The 20,830-nt window shown below is 47.1% G+C and overlaps 1 protein-coding gene across 3 annotated transcripts in view; it reads right to left on the bottom strand.

The window, feature by feature from the left end:
- LOC146808464 (transient receptor potential cation channel subfamily M member 2-like) overlaps nt 1-20,830 on the bottom strand; it is a 1,747,278-nt gene that overhangs the window by 980,634 nt on the left and 745,814 nt on the right. For all 3 annotated transcript variants that reach the window (XM_085623572.1, XM_085623571.1, XM_085623573.1), the window contains exon 10: nt 3,450-3,546. In XM_085623572.1, coding sequence (XP_085479698.1) covers nt 3,450-3,546 — 97 coding nt within the window. The remainder of the gene's footprint in view (nt 1-3,449; nt 3,547-20,830) is intronic.

The raw sequence follows: 20,830 nt of genomic DNA, 5'->3' as shown, positions 1-20,830 counted from the left end.
CACCTCCTGGAAAGAGACCAAATCGTCCACCTGAGACACCCTAGTCCCCGGTGAGTCCGACAGCGTCGGGGAAAAGTCTCTGGTCGAGGAGCGCGTGTGCGACCTGGACCTGTGCCTCCTACGGCGCCGTCCTGAGTCCGACGATGACCGTCCACGGCTCCGCGACCTTCTCCTCCTGTGAGAATGGGAGCGCGACCTCTTCGGCCTTGGCCTGTCCGCCGGTCTAGCCGGTCCCGGCGACCGCGGGCGTCGTGGCTTCGGAGTTCCCTGCGGCGGAGTCGGGTACCTCGGAAGGGAAACCGACCGCGGGGGAACCGGAGGCGGTCCCACTGGAGTGCGTGGCGGCGACCAAGGGGGGCGGCGGAGGCAGTGTCCGCGGCTGTGGAGGCGGTGGCGGAGGCGGTGGCGTTGGTGGTGGTGGTGGCGGTGGTGGAGGAGTCGGAGGCGGTGGGAGGGGAGGAGGTGACGGAGGCATCCGCGGAGGCGTATACACCACAGAGTACACCGAGTCCGGTGACTCTCTTCCTCGACGTCGACCTTCTCCTCGACGGCGACCTTCTCCTCGACGGCGACCTTCTCCTCGACGGCGACCTGTGCCTCGACGGCGACCTGTGCCTCGACGGCGACCTGTGCCTCGACGGCGATCTCCTCGACGTCGACCGTCTCCTCTTCTTCGACGGCGATCTCCCCTCGACGGCGAGCGCCGACGCCGGGTCCGATCTCGACGCCGACCGCTGGACGGCGCCGAGGACGGCGTCGTCGCCGACGATGCCGATGTAGTCGACGGCGGCCTGTTCAGGTCCCTCAACGCCGATCGTCGACGCCACTTCTCCCCAGAGCCCTGGGGAGACGGCGAACAGACGGTGGTCATCCTCCTCGACGTCGCCGCCGACGCCCTCTACGTCGACGGGGAGTGGGAGCGTTTACTGGTCTTCCTGCCCCTGGGGAGCCCCCCAGAGGCCTCAGCATGGGCCAAATCAGCCCCTCCAGACCCACCTGGTGCCTTCAGTCTTCTCTCCTCCAGAACTTGAAGCCTGATTTTCATCCTGTCCCTCAGGGTCCTGGCTGAGAACGAGTGGCAGATGGTACAGTCTTCAGGCACGTGGGACTGGGGAAGGCAACCTATACACACCTCGTGTGGATCAGTTTTAGCCTTCTTTCTACCACATTCCGGGCACTTGTCGAACAAGCCAGGCATGTTGACAGTACCAGCTACTAAGCACTTGAAAAAGTGACAAAAATTGACAAAATCTCCAATAAACCCTTGAAAAAGGGAGAGCTCAATGCTCCAGGGTCCTGCTAGCAGGAGCCGGAAAAAAGAACTGAAAGTAAATGGGACCTGCTGGGCATTCTGGGATACTGGGGAAAGTTCAGGAAATCTGGAAAGTTTTCTTAAAGGCACAGTATCCTGTTCTAAGCCACATAATGGCAGCCTATGGGGCTTGTCTGTCCACTCCTTCCTCTCTATCATTCCAGAGGCTTTTGCTGGTAGAGGCAGGGTTTTTTCCTATGTGGAGAAAAACTAGACAGGCAGTGCTGTTTGTGGATGTTGGTGGAATTCTAGTTGAAGTACTGGACAGTGTAGCCTGTGGGTATAGGCTGCATTATCTGTCTTTAAATTAAATTCTCTCTTAAAGGTGTATGCAGGTCTGCATGATTTGTCACCTTTTAGAGATTATTTTTTATTGCTCCGGGGTCCACGCACATGGGCGGGACTATTCACTAGATTATGACTATACACAGAGATCCCCTACTACAGAACTATACATAATGCATGCCAACATTTCAAAACAGGAAAAAGGGAGATAGAGTAAAATATTTTTGGCTTTAAAAATCAGGATTTTCCTACTTGAATCTGGTATGTTGGCATGTATAATACATGCAGAGCTGCCAAGTTTTAGGTTTGCTTATGCATAAGATTTACGTGTTTTGTGTGCTTGTGTGTAACATGTCAGTGCATTATCTGTGGCATTTTGAGTGACACTTTATCCCAAGTAGAATAATACCGATGTCTGCATGTTATGCAATAAATCTAAAGAATCACCTCCTTTTTGGATGAGCATTCAAGACCTTTTGTATATACTTTATTATATACTTATATGTGTATGTACTTTGTGGGCTCAGGAGATCAGACCTAGGACTTGTCTGCTTCCGCTTACGGACTTTTTTCTGTTCAACTGCCTCTATTTAATTGTCTTGATAGAAAACGACCAGTAGAGGTCGGTAAAATGCCAGAATTGCTTTCTGCTTGGGGACTTTACATTTTTATTTTTCTGGCAACTGCCTCTATCTAACTTTCTTGATAGAAAACGTCCAGCAGAGGTCAGTAAAATACCAGAATCACTTTAGCATTCTCTAGATTCCGGTCCATAGAAATTGTCTTCTACGAGCACCCGTAGACCATATTTTTCTCAGATCTTGCATTTTCAGTGATATGACCACCGAAGGCCCTGATTTTATATTGAAAACAGAGCTTTGGACTATAACATTTCCTGCTGAAAGGCAATATTTCTCTCCATGTGCTCCCATACCTGGCGTGTCACGCAGTTTGGTTCTTACTTTCCCTCCATTTTAAAGAACAGTAGATATTACAGCACCCAGGCTAATGTGCTGCATAGCTAAATAAATATAAGGCCCCAAGGCGATGGTCACAGCTCCGCCAGGCAGGATGAGGCTACAACCTCCTCTGATCAGAAATCGGAGCCAGGGTCACCAGCCTGGATCCAGAACCAGTGAGGCAGAGCTGTGGACAATAACGGAGTCAAAAACATTTCATGAATCTTTTGTACAAACCAAACATGTTTACTAAATGGACATAAGTGCTTTACAAAGCAAAATAGGCTGGCTATCTCCTTAGGTTCATGAAACAGAAAATTAAATTCACGAACCAGAAGCTTTATCACAGGATTCATGATCAGCTGTGGTTCACAACAGGGTTCACAAAATGCGCAAACAATAAATTATAGTTGAGACATAGGAAAAAAAAAACAATGATCTTGCCCATTTATGGTTATAAGCTGGACACTAACACCCATGCTGAAACTTAAATAGAAAGAAGCACAAATCTAACAGCGCTAGGGTGTGAAGAGAGCCAATACTCATAATATGAGTGTTTCGTGTTTCCTCTTTTTATGCGTCGTACTATGCATTGTTATTATACATGTAACATGCCATATACAATACGATATACCTGGTGGCTCAGTCGACTAACACACCCACTCCAGAAACCTGTGTTTGACTTCAGGGCTGCAGGTTCAAATCCTTGTGTGTCCACTCAGCCTTTCATCCTACTGATGTCAATACAACGAGTACCACTGAGTTGGGTAATATTAAACACTTGTTATTCAGCAACAAGATACCCCAAGGTGTGAACTTGTGCTTTACAAATGTGTGCTGTTATGTTAGAGCTTATGGAGGATGTCTAGTGTGGAGGTGAAGCCTTTACTAACCTTTCAGAAAAGCCATGGCGACATCAAAGTACCGTGTGCTGCCTTTGTCCTCCCTGAAGATGGTGAGCAGGGGGTTTTGGGGCACCATTTTCTGGATCTGAAAAGTAATGCAAAAATGTCGGAATGGTCCCTAATGTGCACTCTTTCACAGACTGAGAAGATCAGCCATCAATACCAGAAGGGTTTTAAAAGAGTCCTTGATGAACAAGCGATATACCATTCACACCATATATTATGGCAATGTTTCTACCTCTATGACTCGGCCATGAGGGACAGTGACAGAGGAACAACCACCATGTCTTGGTGGAGCAGCAAGGTGACCTCCTGAAATTAACTTTCTGAGCATGGTGTCAACATGATTCCATAAGGAGTGAGTGCTATGCCATAGCATGACAGACAGATAGTAACCATATATTTCCAGGCAGTGAGCACCATGGAGGGGCATGATGAACATGTCCAGGGAGTGCCACAGTCAGGTTTTTAACCCTGGAGAGTGCCCTTAAGTGATATGGTGGAATGTTGGAATTGTGGGGCCCCAGGTACATTACAGTTGGAGACTGTTTTATCTGACACTCGCCAGGGCCCACAGATTCCCTTTTTGTAATCAGTTTTTTCATTTTTCAAACTTTTCCGGGAGAAGGAGAGAAAAAAGGGTCTCAGTTAGGAAGTTGCCCTGGCTGTTTAACAACACAGGTGCTCTTGAGCCTAGGATCTATCTATCCATCTTAAATCAATGCATTACAATTTACTCAGAGTGTCTAACATACTATACCGTTGTCGAGACAGGTGGAGGAATAGAAACCTTATCGAACAGTTCCCTCTTGAGTTTTGTTGCCATTAAGCAAATCCACATGGGCCCTAGGGGTGGCAATCGTGTACTGTAGCTCCTCAAATGTGAATCCAAGTGTATTTTGGAGCTGGAAACCAAGCATCCATGGGGACACAATCTTCATGAGGAGTTAGCGATCCATCTCCATGATGACTAATTGCAGTTTTCTATTCCTCCACCTGTCTCGACAACTGTATAATATGTTAGACATTCTATGAGTAAATTGTAATGCATTGATTCAATCATTGTGCAATTGTTCAGCTTTTTAATCATTTGGTATTGGTTTTAATTTTTTCAGGAGGAGGGAGTTTGTACATAGTACATTCATACGTGGCTGTACATCTTACCTGTTGCCCTGTGGAACCTTTTGTATTGTGCTATTCACCACTTGGCTCACGCATTTTACTTGATGAATTCCATTTGTCTGTACAAGGATATGTAATGCACCCACTTTTTATCGTTGCGTGATCAAGACAACTTGTCTGTCGAAACACATTACAATTACGACCATTAAAACTTCACTTGGTGGGATTTCCTGAGCGTGCGTTTTCCTTTCGACTACACAGATTTCTCTGCTTCTTTGTTTGCACATATATATACACACACACACACATATATATTCACTTAAAAAACCATAGGTTTCACACATGTTATAGTTAGCTGGGCATTTCACTCATGAAAAACCAATGAAATTCCCCCGTTATAGTTAGTTCAGATAACTATAACTCGCGCCACCGCCACTCTATCACAAGGATGATGTCATCAGTGATGTCATGAGTGATGCCACTGACCAGGTCATCAGTGATGTAATATCTGACGTCATCAGCAGAGGATTGCGGTCGCGTGAGTTATAGTTGCCTGCACTAACTATAACGGGGGAATTTCATTGGTTTTTCACGAGTGAAATGCCCAGCTAACTATAACATGTGTGAAACCTATGGTTTAAGTGAATTTGCAAGGTTTTTTAAATGCTAATTCCTAACTATAACGTGTGTGAAACCTATGGTTTTTTCAGTGAATTTGTACGGTTTTTTAAATGCTAAGTTATGTATTTATTATTTTAAAGGTTTTTCACCGTGCGCGTACCGCGCTGTGGACGCTCGATGCGCTTCGCGCACCGAACGCCCACGTTACGTAGTTCGCAGAATTTTTCCGTTTCTACCGTGCGCGTACGCTACGCGCACTCCGCGATTTTTCATAAAAAATTTAAAATACATTTTTGCCCTTGGGGGTCCTTCTGGGACCCCCTGACCAAGGCTAGGGGGTCAGGAACTGTCCAGCCTGCCCCCTTTACACGTTATCCACCTTTGTTTTTCACCCCCTCAGACTGCGAGAGACAAAATGGCGGCCGACACTTCCTGGTTTCGACCGATTCGAATGTTTACTAAGATCTAACAACCAATCGGAATCGCGCTCGCGCACGGCGGCGTGCGCGTACGGTAAGCTTACGGTACGCGCTCTGAGTGCGCCTATAGATATATATATTGATTTAAATGCTATTTTCTAAGGAAATACTGAACAGATTTACACAAGACCTTCAAAAGGCACATCCCTGACCTGAGGGCTACCTCTCTGCCTAATTACAAGTAATTCTGTTCAGCCGTTCGGGCTGTAGCTCGGACTAAAGGTCCTATGGAAAAATGCATGGGGAAAACGCGTTTTGGGACCCCCCTTTTTCTCAGCCCCCGCTTAACGAATCCCCCCCGAGACTTTCAGGGAAGGAGCGGAGCGCCCCACCTATTTTGAGAATTTCGCGAGGATTCGTCAATCGGCGCCAAAGTTATTCAAAATAGAATGTTGCGGATTTCCTATGGAAACACGGTCCTAACTATAACTATCTACTGGCGACTGCCAGTAGATTATATATATATATATATATATATATGCCACCCGACCACTTGCTGCGAAGTAATCCAGGGACACAGCGGGGATCACTTCGGGAGACTTTATTCACAGGTAATTACAGCATAATGCATTTCGGCACCTACGCCTTCCTCAGATGCTGTTCATTACTGGCTGTCACCTCCTCCCCTCTTTGAATATACTCGGGTACTCCCATTGGCGGGAGATCAGCTGACCCTGCAGTAGTCCCGGCAGATGCAGTCTAGTAGACGACTACTTCTCCCAGCATGCACCAGATAGTATTGGTAAAACAGCAGGATTAAAGTTATTTGCATGTGCGCTGAAAATACCACGCAAAGGGGGGGCCGTGTAGCGGCAGGTGACTCCGTAAATGCAGTGACACAGACTCCCTCAGGTCCCCAACGTCCAAGCCCCAATAGGTGGAAACAGATCCGGGCCGTAAAGCGGGAGGAGCTCAACCCGCTTCCCCATGCAATCACAGTCTGTCACTGACAGCGGCCTCTTGCCTGGTCCATTTCCGAGGCGGTCCGAGGAACAATCAATACCTTGATTACACGCTCTCCTTGCCAGAAAAGTCCCTGGACGCTTGTTGAACGGATCCCTGTACCGCGTTCCTGGCAGACGCGGAAAATATGCCACCCGAACACTTGCTGCGAAGTAATCCAGGGACACAGCGGGGATCACTTCGGGAGACTTTATTCACAGGTAATTACAGCATAATGCATTTCGGCACCTACGCCTTCCTCAGATGCTGTTCATTACTGGCTGTCACCTCCTCCCCTCTTTGAATATACTCGGGTACATATATATCTGCTCCGTGTGCTGCCTTCGTGTCCGCACTCGTGAGCGGGTGCCCGGTCCAGCTGTGGCAAGCCGCTAACGTATCCAGCTCCTCACAAACGTGAATTAAGACCAGAACTCCCATTAGGTTAAATCCACTTTTGGATTTATTGCGAGATATAAATCAACAAACGCGTTTCAGCGTCAGCCTTCGTTAATGTCATGAGCTGGAGATATATATGTATAAAAATATATATATTACCTACTGGCGGTCACCAGTTGGTAGTTATAGTTAAGACCTTGTTTCTATTCAATATGCGTTTTATCTTATGGCAATATCTTTGGCGCCGTTTGACGAATCTTCGCAAAATTTTCAAAACTAATGATTTACTCAGGTCAGCTCCTGTCTAGAAGGTTTTGGGGTGATTCGTCAAGAGGGGGCAGAGAAAAACAGGGGATGCCAAAACACGTTTTCCCCATGCTAATTTCCATAGAAATTTTGGAACAGGCTACAGCCCTAACTGCTGAACGTAATTACATCAAATTTGGCAAAAAGGTAGCTCTGTTCAGAAAGCACCCTTTTTTTTAAATGGTGTAAATCTGTTTAGTAGTTGCTGAAAAATTAAAAAAATAAAAATATCGATTGGCTGCCAACACTCCAAACCAGAATGTGTTGGCAGCCATCTTGTGACTCGGTAACTGAGTCAAAAGAAAACTGTAGAAAGACATTAACAAGCATTTGCAATGCAATAGGTCTCGCATTTACTAGAGTTTAAGCTGTTGGCATTGTAAATGACAATGCCTTTTATTTACTTGTTGATTTTTAAAACACAAAAATAAAATGCATTATTATTTACAATGCCAATAGCTTAAACTCTCACAAATGCGAGACCTATTGCGTTGCAAATGCTTGTTTAAACGACTTTCTGGTCCTGCAGGCACGATGTGCAGCGCGCCAGGCGCGCTTTTACTTTCAAATGGGGCTGCCCACACCACTTTTAGCTCAAATGAACATTCAGATCTGCGTCTTAACGTCCACTCTGCCACCTTACATTGTACTGTTCTTTCATGTCATCTTAAAGATAATTACTATTTTATATATCACGCATAACGAGCCGCGACATCGACCTGATGCACAAGCATATTTTTTAAAGTAATTCTTTAATGTCATTAAATAATCGTACATGATTCACCGTTTATGATACATGAGAAAGGATGTTTTTTTTCATACAGTGATTTGTGTTTCACTCGCAGGCCACGTGGGCTCTAGCATCCACAGGGACTCCTCTCAGTTCTGACTCCAGTGCATGTAGACAGCGTGAACTTTCACCCAGCACAGCCCAGAGATAGGCCTTTCACACAGTGCAGCTCATGCTGAGTGCGCCTGTCACTCAGACCCTGCAGGTTACACCAGCGCGCAATGGTCTGGACTCTGCAGTAACTTAAAACAAAATGGGAAGATGGCGCAGAGCATGTTCCGCCGAAGTCCAACAGCCCCGTTTCCCACATGCATCGTTGTACAACTGCTAGCTGAAGGAGCGTGAGTGGAGTTTTAAAAATGACATGCATTGTAACGTTTTGCTTTTCATTTCCAATTAGTCTCATAAAGGCATCAACTCCCGTTTAGAATGAGCTAACAGTGCTGACTGTTTATTAGCACAATCAACGTGTATAGCCTGCTTAAACAGAGATAAAACCCTCCTTCTGCACATGTGGGTGAAATGTGTGTCCAGTTTTCGGAGCACTTCTGAAGACACTATTTCCACCTGTCAACAGTGCACTCGATCCTGTTGGCTCCCGCGTCAGATCGCAGAGCTATCCCTGAGCTGATAGTGTCACTCAGCAGACTATAACCACTGCACTAATCTTAAATGTTCAGGGCCCAGACAGCAGAGCTACCAACCAGGGAACATGACTCTTGTAGGCGCAGGCCTCAAGTAGCAGACCAGCCCTGTGCTTGTTGTTAAAGCTACGTAGCGCGATGAGTAGTTTTCATCCAGAGGCGTGGCCAGGGTGCCTTGACCAAAACACAAGATAGGATAATGGTCCCTTTCCAAAAAGCTCTTATTGGGGGTACGATGGCCCCCCTCACAACCTTGGCCTAACTGATGGAGTACTGATAGCTAACCCTTGTGCCTTTTCTGTTCAAGCTGAGGTTTACTGCATGCGGCCAGATCGCATTCTGCCCGATCGTGCGAGAACACACCACTCCCCCGGTTCTTGCACGTTTCACGAGTCCCGGCTCCAATCCAAAGCTATTGTTATACATCCTTGTACTACTCGTGTCGCTATAATACACACGCGTGTAGAGGGTAAAGTAGGAGTGTGTGCTGGAACAAAACATTCATCAGTAAAATGAGTTGGACGGGCAGGTTAATGTCCAACATGTAATTGTGGTGAACGTGCCTGGGTAGATGTTAATTCGCTCGCTCGCCTGTTAATACACGCCAGCGTGTGTTGGGTAAAATTAACAAACATGTAGGGGAAATACAGGCATGTTTATTTTCAAGAAAATACATGCTAACCTGCATGTGCAGGCTGATGTGTTAAATCTGTTATCCTTTTGTGAAAAGTAAAATTATCTTCGCGTCATGCATGTTCTCTCCAATTCACACGTGTATTGGAGACTAGAGAACATACGTGTGTGTGTGTTGGCTGATAGAGATATGTACTTGTACATCTGTGTGCCCGGTTATTTGGGCATGTCTGCTAATATGCAAGTGTGTTTACTGGGAATACAGCTGTATGTGCTAAAATAATAATATATGCCTGTGCATGCGAGGCAATGAGGTACGAGTGCGATGGAAGTGTGGCCAGAGCTCCCGCCTTGGAGCTCAATGCCTTGCAGTTTGCAAGGAGATGAGAATAGAGGAAAGACCACCCTCGTAGTTTTTTGGAAAGAATCCCGTGGTGGCATACAATAGAGAATTAAAGTAATGCTGCAAAATGTACTCCGGATTAAAATAAAATAAAGACAAACACAACGCTCTCAAAAAACGCTTAGATCCTTAGTATTGACATTCATGTGATTAACTAATGTGGAACAAGCAGCCGTGCGGCCGCGAAAGTGATCGTGATCAAACATCAAAGCGGCCGTGCGGCTGCGAAAGTGAAAGCAAATGGTGTGCAGACTACCAAATGGTGCGCGCGCCCGGCGCACATGCACTGTATTTGGAGGCCTGAAAGCACTCGTTTGCACTTCCAGATCCCCCATTTACAAAAGCTCTCGCGAGAGCAGCGCTAAAGCGCTGGCTCAGGCGAGACCTAAAAAACAAGAAAAGGGGGCAGGGTAGAAACACCCTGTCCCGATACACCCACTAAGAGGGTCCCGCAAGGACCCCCAGGGCCAAAAAAAGCATTTTTAAGAAAGAATTCCTGCTGAATTCATGCTGGGTGAGCGAATCCGGACGAAATAATTTTTAAAAAATGAAGCGCGGACTCCTGTGCTTCGTTTGTTTCAAACACCCGGGTGGGCAGGTCCTGGGGGTAATTCTTAATTATGGTGTGGGGGCCTGTGGGGCCTCCAAAGCCCTGGGGACCACTACCTACCCAGGGCTTAAATTAATGTAGATAAGTGTGGGGGGCTCCTGCCCCTCCCCACACTGCCCCAGGGACCACCACCTAGCCGGGGCAATTTTAAATAAAGGGCAGGGGTCCGTTGCGGACCCCGGCACTGGGGACCACCACTTCCCAGGGCTTTAAAAAAATGCTGGGAGGGGGCTGGAGCCCTCGATTGCCCTGGGGACTGCCATCACCCAGGACTGGCTCCTGCAATGTCCCAGGGTGCCCACCCCCGGGAACACTGCAGTTTGCTATGGCAGGGCGGGAGTTCGACTCCCGCCCTGCCATAGCAAAAACTGCTTTCCTTCGCTGAAGCAAAGCAGAATTGTTTTTGGGCAAGGGGAGCTGCATATTAGCAACTCCCCTTGCCCAAAAGCAATGCCCAGCCACTAGGGACCATGGGGGCTTCGGGGCTCCCACCATGATCCCCAAAGAGGCCAGGCCCCAGGGGATGGGGTCCCCAGGCCATAAGTGGCCCAGGGAAGGGGGGCCATGCAGCCCCCCTCCTGAATAAAAAACAAAAAAAAAGGCAATGCCCCTGGGGATGGTGTCCCCGAGACGGATAAACATCTCAGAAGGGGGCCCTTCCATTAAAAATGAAAAAATATGTACATGTGGCCATGCCCCATGGGATGGGGTCTCCGGGGCTGAAATTGGCCTTAGGAGGGGGCCACGCGGCCCCTTTTGGGTTTAAAAAAAGAGGCAATGCCCCAGGGTATGGGGTCCCCGGGCAGATAAAGGCCTCAGGAGGGGGCCACGAGGTGTGCAGACCACTCTTGCTTCTTTCTGTGCCTCTCTTGCCACTTTCTGCATTTCTGTTGCTTCTTTCTGCAACTCTTTTTTCTGCACTTCTCTTGCCTCTTTCTGCACCTCTCTTGCCTCTTTCTGTACCTCTTGCCTCTTTCTGCACCTCTTGCTTCTTCCTTTACCCCTCTTGCCTCTTTCTACATCCCTGTTCCCTCTTCCTGCATCTCTCCTGCTTGTTTCTTCACCTCTCTTGCCTCTTTATTCAATTCTCTTGCCTCTTTCTGCACCTGTTGCTTCCTTCTGCCCTTCTCTTGCTTCTTTCTGTACCTTTGTTGCTTCTTTCAGCACCCCTCTTGCCTCTTTCTGCAACCCTTTTAAGTCTTTCTGCACCTCTCTTGCCTCAGTCTGCCCACCTGTTCCTTGTTTCTGCACCCCTTTTGCCTGTTTCTGCAACTCTCTTGCCTCTTTCTGCAGTTCTCTTGCCTTCTTCTGTATCTCACTTGCCTTTCTGTAACTCTCTTGCCTCTTTCTGCAGTTCTCTTGTCTCTTTCTGCATCCGTTTCCTCTTTCAACACTTCTGTTGTCTGTTTCTACACCTCTCTTGCCACTTTCTGCACCTCACTTGCTTCTTTCTGCACCCTTGTGCCTGTTTCCGCACCCCTCTTTCCTTTTTGTGCAACTCTATTGCCTCTTTCGATACCTCTCTTCCCTCTTTCTGCACCACTCCTGCCTTTTTCTGTACCTGGTTGCTTCTTTCTACACCTCTGTCTCTTTCTGCACCCTTTGTGCCTCTTTCAGCACCTCATTGCTTCCTTCTGCAGTTCTCTTCCTTCCTTCTGCACCCCTCATGCCTCTTTCTGTACCCTTCTTCCCTTTTCCTGCACATCTTCTGTATATCTGTTGCTTCTTACTGCACTGCTCTTGCTTCTTTCTGCACCTCTTTCGCAAATTTCTGCACCCCTCATCTCTTTCAGCCTCGCATCTTCTCTTTCTACACCCCTGTTCCCTCTTTCTGAACCTCTTCTGCACCTCTGCTGCCCCTTTCTGAACTTCTCTTGAATTTCTGCACTTCTTGCTTCTTCCTGCACTTCTCTTGCGTCTTTCTGTAGCCCCTCTTGCCTCTTTCTGCACCTGTTTCTTTCTGCACTTTTGTTGCTTATTTCTATACCTCTCTTGCTTCTTTCTGCACCCCACTTGTCTTTCTAAACCCTTCTTCCCTCTTTGTGCACCGCTCTTGGCTTTCTGTACCCCTCTTGCCTCTTTCTGCTCTCCTCTTGCCTCTTCCCACATTTCTTTTGCTTGCGTCTGTTCTTCTTTTGCCTCTTTCTGTACCCCTCTTGCCTCCTTCTGTACCTCTGTTGTGTTTTACTGCACTGCTCTTGCTTCTTTCTGCACCTGTCTTGGAAATTTCTACACCCCTCTTGCCTTTTTCATCACCCCTCTTCTCTATTTCTGCACCCCCTTTCCCTCTTTCTGCACCTCTTCTGCCTGTTTCTGCACCTCTGCTGCCTCTTTCTGAACTTTTGTCTTTCTGTACGTCTGTTGGTTCTTTCTGCACCTTTCTGCACTTTATGCCTCTTTCAGCACCTCTTGCTTCTTTCTGCACTTCTCTTCCCTCTTTCTGCACTCCTCTTCCCTCTTTCTGCAATTCTCTCATTTCTTTCTGTATCACTCTTGCCTCCTTCTCCACCCCACTTCCCCCTTACAACATCTGTTGCTTCTTTATGCACTTCTCTTACTTGTTTCTGCAACTGTCTTGTGTCTTTCTGCACCTCTGTTGTGTCTTTCTGTACCTATGTTGGTTCTTTCTGCACTTCTCTTCCTCTTTCTTCACCCTTCAAGCCTCTTTCAGCACCTCTGTTGCTTCTTTCTGTACTTCTCTTCCTTCTTTCAGTACCCCTCCTGCCTCTTTCTGTACCTCTCTTGCCTCTTTGTGCACCTCTTCTACCCTTTTCTGTAGCACTCTTGCTTCTTTTTACACCTCTGTTGGTTCTTTCTGTACTGCTCTTGATTCTTTCTGCACCTTACTTGCCTCTTTCTGCAGTTCTCTTGCTTCTTTCTTCACCTCTGTTGCTTCTTTCAGCAATTCTCTTGCCTCTTTCTGCACCCCTCTTCTGTCTTTCTGCACCTCACTTGCTTCTTCCTGCACCTTTCTTGCCTCTTTCTGCACCCCTCTCCCCTCTTTCTGCACCTCTCTTGCCTCTTTCTGCACCCCTCTCCCCTCTTTCTGCACCTCTCTTGACTCTTTCTGCACCCCTGTTCCCTCTTTCTGTATATTTCCTGCCTCTTTCTGCACCTCTTGCCTCTTTCTGTACCTCTTGCTTTTTTCTACATTTCTCTTGCTCTTTCTGCACCCTTGGCGCCTCTTTCAGCACCTCTGTCGCTTCTTTCTGTACTTCTCTTCCTTCTTTCTGCTCCTCTTCCCTCTTTGTGCATTTCTCTTGCCTCTTTCTGTACTTCCCTTGCCTCTTTCTGCACTTCTCTTGCTTCTTGCTGTACTTCTCTTGCTTCTTGCTGCACCCTCCTACCCTTTGTTGAATCCCTTTTGCCTCTTTGTGCATTTCTTGCCTCTTTCTGTACTCCCCTTGCCTCTTTCGCCTCTTTGTGCATTTCTTGCCTCTTTCTGTACTCCCCTTGCCTCTTTCTGAACCCCTCCTGCCTCTTTCTGTATTTCTCTCCCCTCTTTGTGCACCTCTCCTACCTTTTTCTGCACCCCTGTTGCCTCTTTTTGCACATCTGTTGGTTCTTTCTGCACTTCTCTTCCTTCTTTCTGTACCCCTCGTGCCTCTTTCTTCACCCTTCTTCCCTTTTCCTGCAAGTCTCTTGGTTCTTTTTGCACTGTTCTTGGCTCTTTCTGCATCCCTCTTGCCGCCTTCTGTATCTGTTGCTTCTTACTGCACTGCTCTTGCCTCTCTGCACCTCACCTGCTTCTTTCTGAACCCCCTCCTGCCTTTCTGCACTTTTTGCTTCTTTCTACACCTCACTTGCCTCTTTCTGCTCCTCTTCCCTCTTTGTGCATTTCTCTTGCCTCTTTCTGTACTTCCCTTGCCTCTTTCTGCACTTCTCTTGCTTCTTGCTGTACTTCTCTTGCTTCTTGCTGCACCCTCCTACCCTTTGTTGAATCCCTTTTGCCTCTTTGTGCATTTCTTGCCTCTTTCTGTACTCCCCTTGCCTCTTTCGCCTCTTTGTGCATTTCTTGCCTCTTTCTGTACTCCCCTTGCCTCTTTCTGAACCTGTCTTGCCTCTTTCTGCACTTCTCTTGCTTCTTGCTGCACATCTCTTGCTTCACCCTTCTACCCTTTGTTGAATCCCTTTTGCCTTTCTGCTGTTCTCTTACCATTTTCTGCACCTCTTGCCTCCTTCTGCACCCCACTTGCCTCTTTCTGCACCCCACTTGCCTCTTTCTGCACCCCACTTGCCTCTTTCTGCACCCCACTTGCCTCTTTCTGCACCCCACTTGCCTCTTTCTGCACCCCACTTGCCTCTTTCTGCACTTCTTTTGCTTTGTTCCACACTGTTGCTTCTTTCAGCAATTGTCTTGCCTCCTTCTGCACTTTTGCTTGTTTCTGCACCTCTCTTGCGTCTTTATGCACCTGTTGCCTCTTTCTACTCCTCACTTGCCTCTTTCTGTACCCCTCTTGCCTCTTTCTGCACCGCTCTTGCCTCTTTCTGCACCCCTCTTGCCTCTTTCTTACCTCTGTTGATTTTTTTCTGCGCTTCTATTGCTCTTTCTGCACCCTTCGCGCCTCTTTCAACACCTCTGTTGCTTCTTTCTGCACTTCTCTTCATTCTTTCTGCACCCACCCTGTCTCTTTTTGTACCTCCCTTTCCTCGTTGTGCACCTCTTACCTTTTTCTGCATCCCTCTTGCTTCTTTTTGCGCCTCTGTTGGTTCTTTCTGCACTGCTCTTGCTTTCTTCTGCATCTCACTTGCCTCTTTCTGTACTTCTATTGCTTCTTTGTACACCTCTGTTGCTTCATTCAGCCATTCTCTTGATTCTTTCTGCACTTCTATTCCTTCTTTCTGCAACCCTCCTGCCTTTTTTCTGCTCCTCTCTTGCCTCTTTGTGCATTTCTCTAGCCTTTTTCTGCACTTTCCTCACCTCTTTCTGAACCTCTATTGCCTCTTTATGTACCTCCCTTGCCTCTTTCTGCACTTCTCTTTCTTCTTTCTGCACCTCTCTTGCTTTCTTTCAGCATAGAACTGGCTCCGGGCCTGAATAGTCAGTCAGTTACCATCAGTGCCACTCAGCAAAAAAGTTGTGGGCACAGGATGACTTTGCAACAAGGCCTCGTTCTGCCCCTCTGTTGGTTCTTTCTGCATATCTCTTGCTTCTTTCTGCACCTTTCTTCGTCTTTCTGGACTTCTGTAGTCGCTTTCTACATTTGTCTTGCTTCTTTCTGCGCTTTTCTTCTGCTTTCTGCACATGTCCTACCACTGCAGGCATAATTAGAAATTAGCATTTAGAAACACTTTGAAATTCACTGAAAAAGCATCGGTTTCAGGGATGTTATAGCTAGGAATTACCATTTTAAAAACCTTCGAAATTCACTGAAAAAAAATGAAAGGTTTCTGGGGTGTTATAGTTTAAAATTAGCATTTAAAAAAGCTTTGAAATTCACTGAAAAACCCAAAGGTTTGAGGGACGTTATAGTTAGAAATTAGCATTCAAAAAGCCTTTAAAATTCACTGAAAAAAGCCACAGGTTTCAGGGATGATATAGTTGGTTGGACATTTCACTCCTACAAAACCAGAGAAATTTGGCTGTTATGATTATTTGAGCTAACTATAGCTCACGCCCCCGCAATGCATTGCTGATGTCACATATTACATCATTAACGACATGGTCAGTAACATCACTGATGACATCACTGACATCTCAAATGACATAACTTGCGCACCCGCAATGCACAATTTTCCCATCAATAATTTCACTGCAAATGTTGCTGTGATATAATCAATGATTTCATTGAAGATGTCATGATTGATGTAATATGTGAGGTAATTAGTAGTGCGTGGTGGGGGAGGGAGTTATAGTTACCTTGGGTCACGAGTTATAGTTACTTAGGATAACTATAACTGCTGAAGGTCTATGGTTTTCTGTATGTAAAATCTAAACCTCACTATAACATCCCTGTAAACTTTGTTTTTCCAGTGAATTTCTACTCTTTTAATGCTATTTCCTGGGTATGGTAGTGGTTTTGTGGGTCTGATTGGGTGTATGAGCGCATGATTGGGTGTGTGAGTGGGTGTATGAGTGCCTGTGTGGGTCTGTGAGTGTAGTAGTGGTTTTGTGGGTCTATGAGTGGGTGTGGTAGTGGTTTTGTGTGCGTGAGTTTGTGAATGGATGAGTTAGTGGGTATGTGAATTGGTGTACGGGTGTATGAATAGATATGTGAGTGAGTGAGGGCCTGTGTGAGTCTGTGAGTCAGTGTGGTAGTGGTTTTGTGACCGTGTGAATGGGTGTGTGGGTTTGTGAGTACCTGTGTCAGTGCATTAGGGGGTGCAAAAGTTTTTTTGTGGTACTTTGAATGGGTTGTGTGAATGGGTGTGTGAGTGGGTGAATGGGTGTGTGTATGAATGGGGTGTGAGTGGGTGTGTGAAAGGCTGTGTGGGTCTGTGAGTAGGTGTATGTGTTTTTCATTTGGGGTCTGGATCCACAGATTCACACAGGGCAGCATTGAGCACCGTGGCACAGCCTCTGATCCTCGTGTGCCACAAAAAACATTTTGGGGCAATTTCTTGCCCATGCAGGGTCCCTCCCATACTCTGATTCCCCCTGGGACTGAGGTCAGGGTATCTCTAAACTGACCCTTTCTATCAGTTTTAACTTTTCTTCCTAGAACGGAGTCTGAGATAGAAAATCGTGGCCACAACTTTTCTCTCCGGTTGCAGCCAGCTACATATATATATATCCATACAAGCTGTCTCCGTGCTGAGGGGCCACCGACCCTGACAGGGCGGCCTCTGCGCTGCAGGAACGGAGCATCCTGCTTCTGACATTCACAGCACAAAAAAAATGCCAAGGCTCGACATCAGAAAAAAAGGCTTTTTTATTCTGACACAGGGCGGCTGATTAAATCATTTCCCAGACGCGTTTCAGCCGATTGGCCTTAATCATTGGAAATTGGGTTGTGATACCATGTGGTTAAAATTTAAAGGTAGACTACCTTATTGCATTGTAGTCCAAGTATTCCTTCTTTTCCCAACATGCACCATGTTAGAATCCGGGATCTCTGGTTGGCGCAGGTATGCACTTGCGACAAGCAGGGACCCTTTCCTCTAAGTCAGGGCAAAGGATCACCTCTTTACAAATAACCCCTGCTCACCCTCTAGGTAACGTGGCGCGAGCAGTCAGGCTAGATTCCAGAGGGCATTAGGTTAAGCGTTGCAAGTTGTCCCACACAATAATCACCACCCCACCACACAAAGACACAAGGCTGTAGTTATATCAAAATAAAGTTCTTTATATAAAAGATTTCTTGTAGGCAGGTTGATACAATACAGTTCTCTTGTAAGTACTACTCCAGTTACTCTTTAAATGTTCAAATGTAGTCCACAGTTATTAAAAAGGGTACAGTTCTGATCAAAAGAAGCTTCTTGGGGGTTCTGCGTGCTTTGTAGCGCCTTTGTTATGCTTTGTGGCAGTTTTTAGAGGTGTCTTGCCGTTTCTCACGCTCACGCTTCCCGCGTGAGCACCAGCAATGCTTTTTAATGCGGTACGGTTCAGACCGTGGCAGAGACGCGCCGTACACGGACGGCAGCACGGATACGAGTTAAACAAGGGCTGGTATGATTCGAACCAAGGCCGGTACGGTTCGTACACGCTGCTTCAGAGGCCAGTACGGTTGGAACTACGGCGCCAGACACAAGCTCTTTTCAATGCAGGTACGATCAGTACGGGTCGAACTACGGCCCCAGGCACTAGTATTCAAAAAGGCAGGTACGGCTCAAACAAAGTACTTTAGAGGCAAGTACGGTTCGAACCACGGCTGGTTTCAATGATTGCAAATGCCAATACGACTCGAAGCAAAGAATTTTAGAGGCCAGGACGGTCCGTACAAAGGCAAGTACGGACCGTATATACGCGCACAACTCCCAATAGTTCTCAAGCAGGTACGGCTCGTACATAGGCAAGTACGGGTCGTACTTTTAGCGTGATTGTCCCAAATACCTTTGTTCTGCACGGGGATGGTCACGGCGGCCTCGGGTGTCCACGGGGCGGTGTCCCACGTCGCAGTGTCGTCCATCGCGGTCAGAGGGCGGCGGTGCTTTGTGGGGCACCCGAAGAAGGTCTCAGCCACACTGCCAAGGGCAGAGGAGGGGAGAGCAGCTCCGGGGCAATTCTCAGCGCATTGCAGCGCGATCAGCGTCTCAGTTGATCACAAGGGTGCACAGGGCCTCGCAGTGATCTCGATGGCACAGGGCCGCCAATGCTCGGTGCGCAGGCCTTCAGGTACTTTTCTCCGCGTTGCGAGCTACGGCTCGGAGGGGCTGGTACTTGCGGTGCTGGGACCAGGTAGGCAGGTCCTTGCGGTGCTCGTGGTAGTCCCAGGTGGTAGATGTCGCGGTGTAGAGAAAGGGGGAGAGGCACACAGGTTCTCTTGGGATCAGCGTCACAGGATTGCGTCCAGCTACTTCTCTTCTGGGGGATAGGTTGCGCCCACTGTTCCTGGGGCGCAGATCAGGGGGCAAGTTCACAAGCAAGCCCTTGGAGATTGTTTAGCACAAGTTGATTCAAAGTCTTTTTCTGTAGTCTTTTCCTCTCCTTCCAGCAGACAGGCACCCACTGCAGGTCAGTCTCTCAGGCAGGGAGACAGTACTCCTCCTTCAGCTTCTCCAGGTCCTTCTCCTTCAGGCAGAGGTTCGTCGTTGCGTAAACAGGATCTGATTTCTTAGGAGCCAGGCTCCTTCTTTTAAAGCGCAAATCTTTTGTTCTTTAGCGCCAGGGGGCCTGGGCCTGGCTCAGTCCAGTTTTGGAGCACTTTGTTGTGGTGACTCTGCTCTTTCCTTTCAGCAGCAGTGCAGAGACATCAGCCGCTCCACAGGGGGCGGAGCCGGCTTTGTGGAGGCAGAGCACAGGTCTATTCAAGAGTCAAGGTGTACTCCTCCCACCCATCCTGGTGTAATCTCTCTACCCACCACCTGGCAGCCAGCCTGTCTCCTGGAATTCACCAGCCCTGCTCTTCACTGTTGCTAGGCAGAACACACACACACAGCAGAGGCGGACTGAAATGGCCAGGTCAGTAAATACTAACTTTCTAAAAGTAGTATTTACAAACACAGGATAATAAAATAAACTTTACTAAAAGAAGTATTTTATTATTCTGAGTTCAGGCGTACTAAATATGACTTTCTACCATGCTCTATAAGTCCACTGGGATTACAGAGTGTAGTAATTCCAGCAGCCCATTCTGGCCTATGGAGAGCAGGTAGCCTTCAATAGTGAAAAACGAAAATGGCTGTAATTCACTACTAGAACATGCCACACACATCAGGGCATGTCCTACCTTATGCCTACAATGTACCCTGCCCTTGGGCCTACCAGAGGGGTGACTAATATGTAGTTAAGGGAAGGTTTAAGGACTGGCAAGTGGGTGCACTTGCGCAATCAGCGCGACAGTACCAGACTGCACGCAGGGTCTGCAGTGGCAGACCCTAGACACATTTTACTAGGACGCTTCTGTGGGTGGCACAACCAGTGCTGCAATCCCACCAGCGGCATTTGTATTTACAAGCCCTGGCACTCCTGGTGCACTTTACTAGGGGCTGATAGTAAACCAAATAAGCCAATCATGGAATCCAATGAACATCAACATTTTACCGTAGGGAGAGCATATGCACCTTAGCACTGGTCAGCAGTGGTAAGGTGTCCAGAGTCATAAAACAGCCAACAGGTCAGAAAAAATACAGGAGAAAGGCAAAAAGTTTAGGGGTGACCCTGCAAAAAGGGCCAAGTCCAACACAAAGGGGAAAAATCACGCCAGTTCAGAGTGCAGTGCTACATAGATGAAAAATACTTTCTTTGCTTTAATGCCTGCTTGCTGCAAACTGTTCAACATAAGCGTACTCCCCAGGTGCAATTTGATTCTGCACTGATATATATATATATATATATATATAGCCTCAACATCTCCAACACTATTGAACAGATTTACACCAAATTACAAAAAGCATTTTTCAGTATTAAAATCTAGCTTTCTGCCATATTTGGTGTAGTTCTGTCCAGCGGTTTGGGCTGTACCTGTGTCTAAAATCCCTATGGGGAATTGCAAGCCAAAAACACATTTTGTGACTTTCCTCTTTATTCAACCCTGCTAGATAAATCACCCTGGAACTTTCCAGACAGCAGCTAGTTAGGATTTTTTTTTAAATTATAAGCAAAATAAAAAACACTTTTCCAATGGAAACTGGGTCTACCTACTGGTGCATATATATATAACCTGCTGGCGGTCGCCAGTAGATAGTTATAGTTAGGACCTTGTTTTTATTGAAAAAGCATTTTTTCTTTTGCCAATATCTTTGGCACCGGTTGACGAATCTGCACGACTTGTAAAACAAAAAATGGCCCACTCACTTCAGCTGTTGTGTTGAAAGTTTC

Source organism: Triturus cristatus, chromosome 8 (assembly GCF_964204655.1).
Source record: "Triturus cristatus chromosome 8, aTriCri1.1, whole genome shotgun sequence".
Classification (NCBI taxonomy): domain Eukaryota; kingdom Metazoa; phylum Chordata; class Amphibia; order Caudata; family Salamandridae; genus Triturus; species Triturus cristatus.
Note: the sequence above shows the minus strand (reverse complement) of the source record. Positions and strands in the feature narration are given on the sequence as shown.